Source organism: Nicotiana attenuata, unplaced genomic scaffold (genome assembly GCF_001879085.1).
Source record: "Nicotiana attenuata strain UT unplaced genomic scaffold, NIATTr2, whole genome shotgun sequence".
Lineage (NCBI taxonomy): Eukaryota > Viridiplantae > Streptophyta > Magnoliopsida > Solanales > Solanaceae > Nicotiana > Nicotiana attenuata.
The window spans coordinates 7004-20746 of record NW_017672737.1 but is presented as its reverse complement, the minus strand read 5'-3'; the positions used below and the strand labels follow the sequence as shown (position 1 = coordinate 20746).

Genomic DNA, 13743 nt, shown 5'->3' with positions numbered 1-13743 from the left:
CTTTCGGCTCAAAGCATCGGCCACCACATTGGCCTTCCCCGGATGGTACAATATGGTGATGTCATAATCCTTAAGCAACTCCAACCACCTCCGCTGACTCAAATTAAGATCCTTTTGCTTGAACAAATGCTGAAGACTGCGATGATCAGTGTATACCTCACAAGATACGCCATACAAGTAATGCCTCCAAATCTTCAACGCGTGAACTATGACAGCCAACTCCAAATCATAAACGGGGTAGTTCTTCTCATGGGGCTTCAACTGTCGAGAAGCATAAGCAATAACTCTACCCTCCTGCATTAACACACAACCAATCCCTACTCTCGAAGCATCACAATACAAGGTATATGAACCTAAAGCTGATGGCTAAACCAATACTGGCGCTGTGGTCAAAGCTGTCTTGAGCTTCTGAAAGCTCTCCTCACACTCGTCCGACCATACAAATGAAACACCCTTCTGAGTCAACTTGGTTAAGGGCGATGCGATAGATGAGAATCCCTGAACAAACCGGCGATAATAGCCTGCCAAACCAAGAAAGCTATAAATTTTTGTGGCTGAGGATGGTCTAGGCCAACTCTGCACCACCTCTATCTTCTTTGGATCAACCTGAATACCCTCACTGGACACCACGTGCCCCAAGAATGCCACTGAACTGAGCCAAAACTCACACTTGGAGAACTTTGCATAAAGCTTCTCCTCCCTCAATCTCTGCAATACAACCCTCAAATGTTCTACGTGCTCCTCCTGAATACGCGAATACACCAAGATATCATCAATGAAAACTATGAAAAATGAGTCAAGATAAGGCCAGAACACACTGTTCATCAAATGCATGAACGCTGCTGGGGCATTGGTCAGCCCAAAAGACATAACCAGGAACTCATAGTGACCATATCTGGTCCTGAAGGCCGTCTTAAGAATATTCGAATCCTTGATCTTCAACTGGTGATAACCCGAACGGAGATCAATCTTGGAGAATACCCTCGCCCCCTGAAGCTGGTCGAATAAATCATCAATGCGAGGCAAAAGATACTTGTTCTTAACTGTTACTTTGTTCAATTGCCTATAATCAATGCACATTCTCATAGTGCCATCCTTTTTCTTCACAAACAGAACCGGCGCACCCCAAGGTGACACACTAGGCCGAATGAACCCCTTGTCAAGGAGTTCCTGAAGCTGCTCTTTTAACTCCTTCAGCTCCGCTGGTGCCATACGATACGACAGAATAGAAATGGGCTGAGTGCCCAGCACCAGGTCAATACAAAAATCAATATCCCTGTCCGGTGGCATGCCCGACAGGTCTGCAGGAAATACATCAAGGAAATCCCTCACAACTGGAACAAAATCAATACTAGGAGTCTCAGCTCCAACATCCCTCACAAAGTCAAGATACGAAAGGCAACCCTTCCCAACCATACGCTGGGCTTTCAAGAAAGAAATCACTCTACTAGGAACATAATCAGTCATACCTCGCCACTCAATCAGTGGCACAACCGGTATAGCCAATATGACTGTCTTGGCATGACAGTCCAGAATAGCGCGACACGGAGATAGCCAATCCCTGCCCAAAATGACATCGATATCCACCATACTCAATAAAAAAAGATCAACTCGTGTCTCCAGACCCCCAATAATCACCACACACGACCCATACACACGGTCTACAACAACAGTATCGCCCACCGGGGTAGATACATAAACAGGTGAAGAAAGAAACTCACTAGGAGTACCCAAATAACGAGCAAAGTACGATGACACATAAGAATAGGTAGAACCGGGATCAAATAGCATAGAGGCATCTCTGTGGCAGACTGAAATAATACCTGTAATGACAGCGTCGGAGGCAACAGCATCGGATCTGCCTGGAATAGCATAGAAACGGGCCTGACCGCCCCCTGATCGACCTTCCCCTTTGGGGCGACCCCTGGCTGACTGATCCCCACCCCTAGCTGGCTGGGCGGGTGGTGGTGGAGCAGCTGGAGCTGAAGGTGATGATTGGCCCCTCTGCTGAGATGAACTAGCAACACGGCGGAGACACTGCCTCCACATGTGGCCCACCTCGCCACACTCATAACAACTCCTAGGCGCTGGAGAAGGGGACTGATGAGAACCCCGCGCACCGGAGTGACCAGCAAATGCTCTCCGCGCAGAAGAGCCCTAAGAAGGCGGTGAAACTGGGTCCTAGTTGGGTTGGACTTGGGATTAATCTTACTGCAAAGGCCTAGGGGTAACAAGTTGGATTTGAGCTGGCGAAATGGGAAATTGGGCTGGGAAGTGGTGGAAGACTTCTTAAAATATTTTGGATTTCGGTATTTCGGTATACCGAAGTATCGAAAAAGTTCAATACCGAAGAACGTACCGAAATANAAAGCAGGTCCTGAAAACTGATAAGTAGTGAAAGCGACCCCGCTGGTCTCTAGAATACCGACTGTGCGAAGCATCCTCTGACACTTATCTAAAAAGCCCTGGGCATCCTCGCCCTCTGCTCCGCTGAAGGTCTGAGGCTGAAGTCTCCCAAATCTCTCCAACCTACGCTACTCATCCTCTGGCATGACAAGAACTACATAGTCCTGAGCAGCTGCGACCGGCTGGGCTGGATGTGCCCCCGGCGTCTGAAGTCCCTGCACAACCTGCTCAGGTGTGCGGGCGGCGGGAGTCTGACTGCCTCTCCCGGCCTGTAAAGTAGCTGCGGCTGTAGTGACTGAAACCGCCTAAGCTAGGCCGGTGCAAACTGATAATATCTGAGCCAAGGCCTCCTGAAGACCCGGAATCACAATAGGCACAGCTGGTGCTGCTGCAGGGTCCACAGCTGGAACCTGGTCCTGAATTGGGGCAGCTGGTGGATCTGCAGGCGCTGCCCTCGCTGCTCTTCCTCCACCACGACCACGATCGCGTCCTCGGCCTCTAGTGGCCGCAGCTGGTGCCACTAGGGGTCGTCCACCCTCTCAGGTAGCGCGTGTCCTCACCATCTGTGAGAGAATAGAACAATAGAAGTTTAGTACTCGGATCAACAAACTCGCACAATAAGAATTTCAAGAATATGAAGTTTTTCCTAAAGGTTCTGCAGCCTCTCGAGGATAAATACAGACGTCTCCGTACCGATCCGCGAGACTCTACTAAACCTGCTCATGACTCGTGAGACCTATGTAACCTAGGCTCTGATACCAACTTGTCACGACCCTAACCCCAAACCCGGTCGTGATGGCGCCTCTCGTGAAGACAAGGCCAGCCAGTTCAACCCAATTCGTCTTTTAAAACAGTTAACCAACACATAATAGTCTAAAGCATGATTTACTAACACTGAATGGCGGAAATATCAATAAAAATGCAGAAAATCCAACCTAACACAGCCCTAACCGGGGTGTCACAAGTCACGAGCATCTATGATCCACAATACAGTATGCTAAAGTCATAAACTACTACAATTGTTTGGAAAGAAACAGGAATGATAGAGAAATAGAGACACGAGGCTGCGGACATCAACAACTACCTCGTAATCTCCGAAGAAGCCCGCTTGGAACTAGAGGAAATCAACACTCCGGAGCGGAACCAGCTACGCCTGAATCTGCACACAGGGTGCAGGGAGTAAAGTGAGTACTCCAACTCAGTGAGTAACGAATATAAATAATGACTGAAAGTAAGAAATCACGTAAAGCATAAGACAGTCTATAATGAAGCAGTAAAATCATTTATAATCAGGAAAACCAGTAAGAATCAGGAAAAATGCTCTTTAAACCAGTAAACAGGTAATTGACAGATAATTATGATAAAGTAAACAAATTAAAAGTTCGCCCCTCGGGCAGAGTAACACCACATCTGCCCCTCGGGCAACATCGCACAACAGTAACAGCCCCTCGGGCCCAATCTCACATCACAATGGGTACCCGCGCTCACTAGGGGTGTGCAGAGTCCTGGAGGGCCCCTTACGGTCCAAGCGCAATAACAAGCCATCTCGTGGTATCAAATCTAGGCCCTCGGCCTCCAATTAGTATCAGTATCTCCTCACAATATAGGCCCTCAGCCTTACCCAGTTAAAATCATCACAAGCCCCTCCGGCAATCGAACAGTGTTTCTCAGCCCAAACAATCATTTAAAATATCATTTGGATCTCAAAAACTGAGTAAAAAAATGGCTGAGTACTAAAACAGTGGAATTTAATATGACTTAGTTCAAATGGTAAGTCCAAACAGTGAGGAAATATCAAATAAAGGCCCCGAAGGGTCCAAATAGTTGGCACGAAGCCCAAATATGGCATTCAGCCCAATAAACGCTGATAACAAATAGTTTTAAATCAAATACGCAGTAAAATCATCAATCGGGACGGACCAAGTCCAAATCCCTAACAGTACACAACCCCACGCTCGTCATCGAGCGTGTGCCTCACCTCACATAGTACTACGATGCACAATCCAGGGTTTCAAACCCTCAGAACATCATTTACAAGCATTACTCACCTCGAACCGGCTAAATCCCTAGCTCGCGACGCCCTTGCCCTTCGAATTGGCCTCCACGTGCGTCGAATCTATCCAAAATCAAAACGAGAACGTCACAATATGCTAAGGGAACAAAACCCAAGCGAAAACAATCGAAAAATACCAAAAATCCCGAAATTAACAAAACCCGAGCCCTGGGCCCACTTCTCGAAACTCAGAAATTTTTACATCAATAGGTTCCTTATCTCCCCACGAGTTCAAACATGCCAAGAACATCAAAATCCGTCCACAAATGACCCTTCAAATCCCAAATCAAAAGTCCAAAATTCCAAGCCCTAGTTCTTCCATTTTTAGCTTAAGTTTCCATGATTTTCTAGGTGGATTTCACAATAGAATCGAGTTTTAGGTCCAAAATTCTTACCTCCAAACGTTTTCCCTTGATTCCCTCTTTAATCTCCTTCAAAAGCTCCCAAAATGACCAACTATGGAGGAAATGAGCCCCAAAATCGCGGATGAAACGAATTAAAAACATTCTGCCCAGGTCTGATTTCCCTTCTTCGAGAACGCGGTCAAACCCTCGCATTCGCGAAGCACAAACTCGCGTTGACCATATTTTTTCCTCTACGCGAATGCGTGACACCCATCTCGAACGCGATGCTTCCTCTACCCAAACCTTCGCGAAAGTGATAACACCTACGCGAACGCGATGAACAACTGAACTTGAACCCCTCAGACCCAAATTACTCTACGTGATCGCGAGTCCCTTCTCGCGAACGTGATGCACTGCTTACCAACCTTCCGCGAACGCGAAGACCCTCTCGCGAACGCGAAGACTTCTTTCCTGGCCTTCCTCAATCCTTCTACACCCTACGCTATCGCGAAGGGCAATTTTTCTGCAACACTGAACCTGCAATTTCTGCAACTTTCAAACTCCAAATATGATCCGAATGACTACCCGAAACTCACCTGAGGACCTCGGGACCTCAACCAAAGGCACAAACATAACCCAATACCTTATTCAAACTTTTTCCAATCATCAAGACACCTCAAACAACATCAAATCTACCAAATCACATCGAATTCAAGCCTAAGTTTCTAAAATCTTCCGAAATACGCTTTCGATCAAAAACCCTACCAAACCACGTCCAAATGACCTAAAATTTTGCATACACATCCCAAATGACATAGCGAAGCTGCTGCAACTCTCGGAATTCCATTCCGACCCCTGGATCAAAATCTCACCTATCAGCCGAAAATCGCCAAAATATCAACTTCGCCAATTCAAGCCTAATTCTACTCCGGACCTCCAAAACCCATTCCGATCACGCTCCTAAGTCACAAATCACGTCCCGAAGCTAACCGAACCATTGGAACTCACATCCGAGCCCTCTAACCCATAAGTCAACATCCGATTGACTTTTCCAACTTAATCTTTCTTAAAAGAGACTAAGTGTCTCAAACCTCTCCAAAATCAACCCGGATTCAATCCAACCAACCCGATACCTCAAAATACAGATGAACAAAGCATTAAGAAGCAGAAATGGGGAAAAAGGACCGGTAACTCATGAGACGACCGGCCGGGTCGTCACATCGACAGTGGTATCCGGCGCCATCACGACACTTAATGAATTTTGGATCGTAACACCGTCCCAAGACCCCTTAATCGCATGTGTTTAGGCTAATTAAATCTGTTTTAATTAATTCAGTAATTTAATTAGGTTTAATTAATAGATTGTTTCTGTTTTGTTTGTCTCTGATTTTTGTCTTAATTGTTTGATTTTTGATATTTGAATGCCAGTTAGAAATTAGGGGGGTGAAGGGGTAAAACAGAAACTTTAAGGGGGTAATGGAAACCAAATTTAGGGAATCTAACTAGTTGCTCAGGAAGTTTCTAGAAAAAGGACTAAAGTGAAATTACATAATTGAATTAGGTCAGATTGGGGTAAGTGGAAATGATTTTCAGAAGCTAAAGGGTAGGAAATAAAAAGAACAATCTAGAAACAGGGACAGCTGTCCATTTTCAGTTTTAAAAGATGCTTTTTTCCTGAAATTTTGGGACTGCCTGCTGAGAATTATTCCCTCATTATTCTGAGCACATGACAGATTTTATTCTCTATATATTGGACCTCTTATCTTCTCACAAGGACACGTTAATACTCAGCATTTTCCTCTCAAAATAGACTCATTTTTTCTCTGCAGAAAACACATTGTTAAAGCTTCACATTCTCTCTAGTCCACACCGATTTTCTTTTTGAAAAAAAACCTTTGAAATCCAAAATAGATATTAGAAATCAACGAAAAAAATTCAAAGTTTTTCTTCTTTTCAGTTTTACTGGTTTTGCTCCAATTCTATTGGGATTTTAAAATGGTTGCTGGGTTTTGCTTTTGAGTTGCTGGAATCCTTCTTTTGGTTCCAGAAATTTGCTGGTTCTTGCTTGTTCCTGCTGGTTTCCTGCTGCTGTACTTATTCTTGTTGCTGCCCATTTTCCAGTTTTCAGAAACTTATTTTCTGTTTTATTTAATTCTGCTGTCATAGGTATGTAGTTGAACCTCTGTTTTCTCCATGGATTATATAAATGAAGCTTTGAACTACTTGTTGCCTTACTCTTGATGTCGTGTGGCTATGCGAACTGAGTTCAAGATTTAATTACCTGTTTCTGCTTTGCTCTGATTTGCCTATGTTTTTTTAGTAAGTTGAAATTTGGAATTAAATGTATGTATTAATCACTCCCATTCATATATTGGTTCAAGTCTGTGATGACTTTGGATTTTAGTTTGATTATGTGACTTTTAAATAGTGAGGTTTTAACATGGACTACAGCATGATCTTTTGGAAATTATTTGAATAAACGAGTTTTTTGGGAATTGATTTGAGGCACATGTTTGAGTTGATAACAGCTTAGTGTACAAGTGATTACGATGTTAAGAATCAGTCATAAGGTTATGAAGTTAGTAACATAGTGATGAAATGTGAAGACATGGAATGAAAGAGTATGAGCTGAGATTTTGGCTAAATGTGTAAAAGTAGTCATGCTGTAACAAGTAATAGTAGGCTATGTGTGTAAAATTTAATTTTGATTTAGCTTTGCAAGTTCGTTTGTGAGCCAGTTTTTTTCTTTATTTTAACGCATGATGTTTCTTGTAAAAATAGCACGGTCTAGCCAGTTTTCGAACTGGTCATTCAAAAATAGCCAGCGTTTACCAAGTCAATAAAAATTAGCTACTATTTTGCTGCAACAGATACCGGTCCAGCATAATATACTAGAGTTCGGTGCACCCGTGTATGAACTTCCAGCATATTATGCTGGAACTCCAACACACGGAAAGTTCCAGCATAATATACTGGAGATTCGAGCACTTGTGTATGAACTTCCAGCATATTATACTGGACTGGTATACTTGCTGGAACTCCAGTATATTATGCTGGAGTTTTAATGTACTTATGCTGGAACTTCATCATATTATACTGGAGTTCCAGCATACTTATCATGGAACTCCAGTATAATATGCTGGAGTTCAAGTATACTTATGCTGGAACTCCAGCATAATATACTGGCGTATTTTCCAGGTTTTGAACAGTATTTTCGCTCAGATTTATCTTTACATGAAAAGGGGCTTAATTTCGATTACTTTTGAAATTTGGCTATTTTTGAACGACCACTTGTAAATCTGGCTATTTTTAAATTTCACCCACGTTTCTTTCTTGCCAAAGTTGATATTTGAAGTACCTTAATAAGTTGGGCCAACTTGCAAAAAGGCCCAGTAGGGGCCTAAGCAAGCAAGTTGAAGGGAAACTTACACAAATGTCCTAAATAAATCTCAACTTACCAATCTCTAGCCATTAGTCATAGACTTACCAAAACTAGCCAACAAAAATTGAAAAACCAAATAATAGGGTTCTTTCTCTCAAAGAATTACATGCAAAAATTACCTTCCATATTTTTAAGCGTGATTAGCAACATTAGATACAAGACGGAAAGGAAATTTCATGAACGGGGTAGCAAATAAGGTGATGAAATAAAAAAATCTATACAATATTCCAAAAATCTAAACAAAAAAGGAACTTTTTCAATGGGTATAGTTGAAATTCATTGAAAATATATAGATACGTCAATATACAAAATTTGAGGAAGATTGGAGGTGATTTGGACTGGTTTTCTATCAAAATTCGTAACTAAATCGAGTTCAAAAAAGTCTTCTGCGACACATGTATTAAACATGTATCACGCATGTATCTCACACACAGGTATACATGGATATACGTGTGATACACAATTGATACAAATATGATACATATGTGATACACAAATGATACACAGTGTGATACACATATCATTTTTTTTCATGTTCAGCTTTTACTTCGAATTTTCAATTCAAACCACCTCAAAACTTCACCAAATCATCCCAAAACTGAGATTCAAGCTCCTTAAGTTGTTCCCAATCTATTCTAATAGCACCCACTCAAAACAAAGCAATTGGCGTTCCAGAATTTGATAGTTATTTTCGAGCTGAATTATCAAACTCAGTAGACGTGGAGACGCGCGAGAGGATACTAAAGGAAGCTATTAATGAAGTGAAGATCAATAACTGTATACTAGCTAGTAAACAACTAGAGAAAATAAAGAGACTGATAAATGTTAAGGGATGGAAAATTCAAAGATTAGATGCAACAGAAGCTTTTAGGAGGAAACAGAGAAATGCAGAGGAAGAAGCAGATGAAATTTGGAAGAATATGTGATGGGACAGAGCATAAAGATTGTGGTAAATTTTTATGCGAAAATAATAGGAGCAAAATGGTTTACATAAATGATGTGACAGCCATTAAGAGAGCAGCATCGTCGGCCATAGCTCAATATTTTTTTTTTGTTACAAATAGCTAATTGGCTAATTTGGTTAATATTAATAATATTTTATCAATTGGCCAATTTTTGTAATGAGCTACTTATAAATGGACATAGCTGGTAATTCCCCAAGTTGAATATTTCATGTCATTGGGTCTTGGAGTTTGGCTCGATGAAGGTTTATTTTAATTTCAAAAGATTAAAAGTCCATTGTAGTGGTTGCTTTCACTGTTTTATTTTGTAAGGTTTGTTCGAACAATTATTTCCTAATTGACAAAACTTATTGAAATTTTTAGATAGAAAATGATGTGTCTTATCTCATTGAATAAGCTTTGAGCAATGTTAGCCTATTGCATCAGTAATGGACTCTTAAACGTGATTTTGGAACTTAGAGCAGTTATAAAAGTCTAATTCGAATCAAGACATGTTCACTCCCCCCCCCTCCCCCCCCCCCCCCTTATATTTGAGATCAAGCTACCATTTATCATTGCGTGACTTTTCCTCAAATCACTGCAGTCCCTTTTTCGCTATGCACGACCTTCAGTAGCCTCAAAACTTAGGAAAACAAATAATTGATGATTATTCGTAGTCTGCTTTAGGCGTGATTAGTAAATTATCGTGGTTATAGGTACAGTTACCGTGGCATGGTCACGACACGTAAATCTCAATTCGAGTGTGCATTTCATGTGACCCGACCATAACTTCGAATAACGATAAAATTAAACATGTTGTAACTGCGGGTGCATTTTACGTGACGCGATTCGCAAGGTGTTCAAAAATATGCGTGACATCGCGACTTATTTAAGTAGACTCCATAAATAATTAAAAGCGGTTAGAAAGTAAAAATGCACAATAGGTTAAAAACATGTAATAAATCAGATAATTAGGCCAATTATTAATAGTTGAGCGATCGTGCTAAAACCACGGAACTCGGGAATGCCTAACACCTTCTCCCGGATTAACAAAACTTCTTACCCGATCTTCTGGTTTCGCGGACTTTGCAACAGAGTCAAATTTTCTCGATTTGGAATTTAAAATAAACCGGTGACTTGGAACACCATTGTCACGACCCCAAACCACCCCGGCCGTGATGACGCCTATCGCAGTACTAGGCTAGCCGATTCAACATTTATAACATAAAAGGTCTTTCCCTTAATTCATTTACTAATCAGATATTATCACAAATCTTCCGTTTAAACATTTCAAAACAAGCGGAAAAAAATATCTCAAACACCGCCCGATCCCGAAGTCACTAGTCATGAGCTACTAAAATACAATCTGATACTATCTACTAAATACAAGTTAAGTCTGATAAAAATAAATACTAAAATATAGGAAGGAGAAAGGCAGGGCTGCTGACGCCGTACAGCTACCTTGCTAACTCCGGAAATGCTATGAAGGAAAAGATCGGTTGTCACTCGGATGCCCTGGCACCTGGATCTGCGCACAAGGTGCTGGGAGTAACGTGAGTACGCCAACTCAGTAAGTAACAATTATAAATAAAGGTTGAATGCAGTGACAAGCATTTAAAATCATATACGTGTCGACGCCCCCTTTTTTTTCCTCGCGGAATCGGGTTCGCGACATTTGGGAAGACAACTCTTTTCCCACTTTGGGAATTGGGTTTTTTTGAGAGTTTGGAGAGTCGCCACCTAATGATTATAGTGCATTAGGACACTTTTAGAAGAATTAAAGATGCAGACCTGAGTTTTGGGTAAGGGCTTGAAATTATCTCGAGGGAAGGTGTTAGGCACCCCTCAAGATCCACTAGTGTGGTTCCCGGCCATGCTACAATTGTGACTTTAGATGTAAATGTAAATAAATAAGTACAAGAAGCACAAAAGATTAAAAGAAGTGCTGAATTTTAAAGGAGCAATTTTTGCAAAAAAACGTGCAAGTAGAGGAAAAGGTCAAGTACTTAATGCAAATAATCCAAAAGATCATGCGAGAAGCAGAAATTGAAAATGCAATAGCTTTAAAGATTCAGAAAATTTTGTTAAACTAATAAAGAAGGAGAAAGGGGTCCTAGGTTTATACATTACATGGATCATTCGCACAACACTGGTACTCAGTTGTACGCAGAGTGTTATCGTGTAATCATCATCTCCATGTCTACCCTTCCCACCCCGTTAAGGTATTAAAGCGCGGAACGGTATCGTTTACTTATCGCATGCTACTACCTGTCCCAATCCTATTAGTCCCGAGGTATTAGGACTTCTAATCCTAAAGGGGAAGAAAGGGATGAGGGCCTTTGTGGAGTTTAAAGGATAAAATTCTAGCTCGACATTCAAAATAAGTATCAAGTAAAAGGGGAGGACAAGCAAGCATACAAGGCTCAAATTAACCCCAGAAGTCAAACAATCATTTAGTTTAGCATGCCTTGACAAATACTGATTTGGTCTTAGATTAAATTATGCAGCGAGCGGACTGGTTCAACACATGTATTTAAACAGGTAGTCTGCATTAGGCAACTCGGATACAGTTGTCAGGGACTGACCCAATTCATTAATTAGCCAACCCTTGTTTATGAGTTGAAATAAATAACCCAGGCGTAGGATCTATTAATTTTAGAAAAAAGATGCAAAGAGGTACCAGTAGTTTAAGAAAAGATGCAAGTTGATTTTAGAAAAAAGAATTATCAGTTTAAACAAAGAGAAAAGATGCAAACCGATTTTAGAAAAGAGTTACCAGTTGTTTCAGAAAAGATGTAGACTGATTAAAAGGTTTACGAGTTTCGGGGGAGTGTAGATTGGTTATAGGAAAAAGGTTTACCAATTTTAGCAGGTTTCAGAAGTAGAATATCACCAGTTTTAGTAAAGACACAAGTTCCAGCAATCGATACTGCTTAAGAACGAATGATGCTATTAAAGACGAGGTTTCCTATAGGCATGCTTTCTATACGTTTACCGATTTTAACACCCTTTCATGACATTAATAGGAGTCTTATACACATGATGTCTATATGCAAACTTTATTATTGAGCCTATAAACGGTTTGCCTAATGACATTTGTATATGCAGAAATGCAAGAGCCTATAGACATGATCTCTATATGTGTCATTACAGAACATGAATGTTAAATCCTATAAACATGCTTTCTAGGTGATTTTGCGGTAAAGTTAAGCGTTAAATCCTATAGGCATGATCTCTATGTGATTGAATCAGTATTAAAGACCCTATAGGTAGGATTTCTAGTTTGAATAAAAATCCTAACTCATGATTTCTACCCCTTGGATGCAAGAAAAGTAAAGACCCCTCCCACACCCTTTTACTATACTCCCCGAGTTTCATACAAAATTATTACAATCCAATGAATCAAACTGGAAATTAAAAGATACATCAAAAGCTAACAGCTAGATCAGAGTAGCCTAATTCAACCTTAATGTCTAATAACATGCGATTGAGCCACTTCCGGGATCCAGATTTCCAAAGCCTTCTCTCTATCCAAGGTGCTTCAAAGTTCCAAGGAATCTTAGGGATTCCAGGCATTGCTTACACCCAGGATACTATCAGAATTAGAATAGTGCAGTGTGGAAGAGCCAGCTCTCATGCATCCAAGTTCAGAGGGAGCTCAGGGGTCCCAAAGCATGGCTTGCAAGAGAGGGGCAGAACTTATAGCTAAGAGTAAGTGCAAAGTGAAAAGGGGAATTGGGGAGCCATGAAAGGTGGTGGTCATACCTAGCTACAAAGTAGGCCGGCACACCCCTGACCACTTGTTTGGTTGAACAAGTTAGGAGCAGACCTTTTGAAGGTCAGACCAAAGTCTATATAGTGATTAGGACAATATCAGACCCCAGTCCAGGGCTCAGACACATAAAAGGGGAAAAGGGAATTTGCATTGATTGAGTTTGGGATTCAAAGAATCCAGTTCAGGATCATAGACAGCAAATTGGAGTGCTGTTATGCCCTGAACCATAACTCACATACAAAGGGTAAAGGGTAAGGGGATTCACATAGGAACAATAATGACAAAGTCGCAGAAAAACAGTAAAGGAAAGCATAACAAAACTAGGATGTGAAACACATAGTGGAGGAGCAGTATTTAAACTAAGATGGACATACCAGTTGCAAAGTAAGAGAATAGCAGAGTAACCACAGCAAGCAAACAACAGAAACAACTCAGGTTTTCAGCAGAACACTTGAAGATTCAAGGAGAGCTTAAAGGGTATTTCAGAAAGCAAAGAGGAGAAGTACACAGAACTGGTCTGTGTATTTGAGAGAAGAAGGGAGTAGAAAGCAGATTTGCCTATTATTACTTGATTGTTACTTACTCGTTGTTACTGCCCTATTTGAAAAGGGGAGGGCTGAGCCCTTTATATAGTTTTGAAAACAGGTGGGGCAGGCACAAAGGTATAAACATAGAAACTAATCAAATTAGTATCAATTAGGGTAGACAGACTCCTTTAATTAAGGGTCTAGTTCAGACGACTAAGAAGGAAGAGAGAATCAGTTATTAAGGCTAAATTAAGG

The 13743-nt window shown here is 41.2% G+C and overlaps 1 protein-coding gene across 1 annotated transcript in view; it reads left to right on the top strand.

Moving 5' to 3' along the window:
• The window catches only part of LOC109214324 (adenylate isopentenyltransferase 5, chloroplastic-like), a 20440-nt gene extending 11269 nt beyond the window's left edge, over positions 1-9171 (top strand). The window contains exons 2-3 of the mRNA XM_019378237.1: positions 6851-6969; positions 8888-9171. Coding sequence (XP_019233782.1) covers positions 6851-6969; positions 8888-9171 — 403 coding nt within the window. The remainder of the gene's footprint in view (positions 1-6850; positions 6970-8887) is intronic.
• Positions 9172-13743: the final 4572 nt, after the last annotated feature.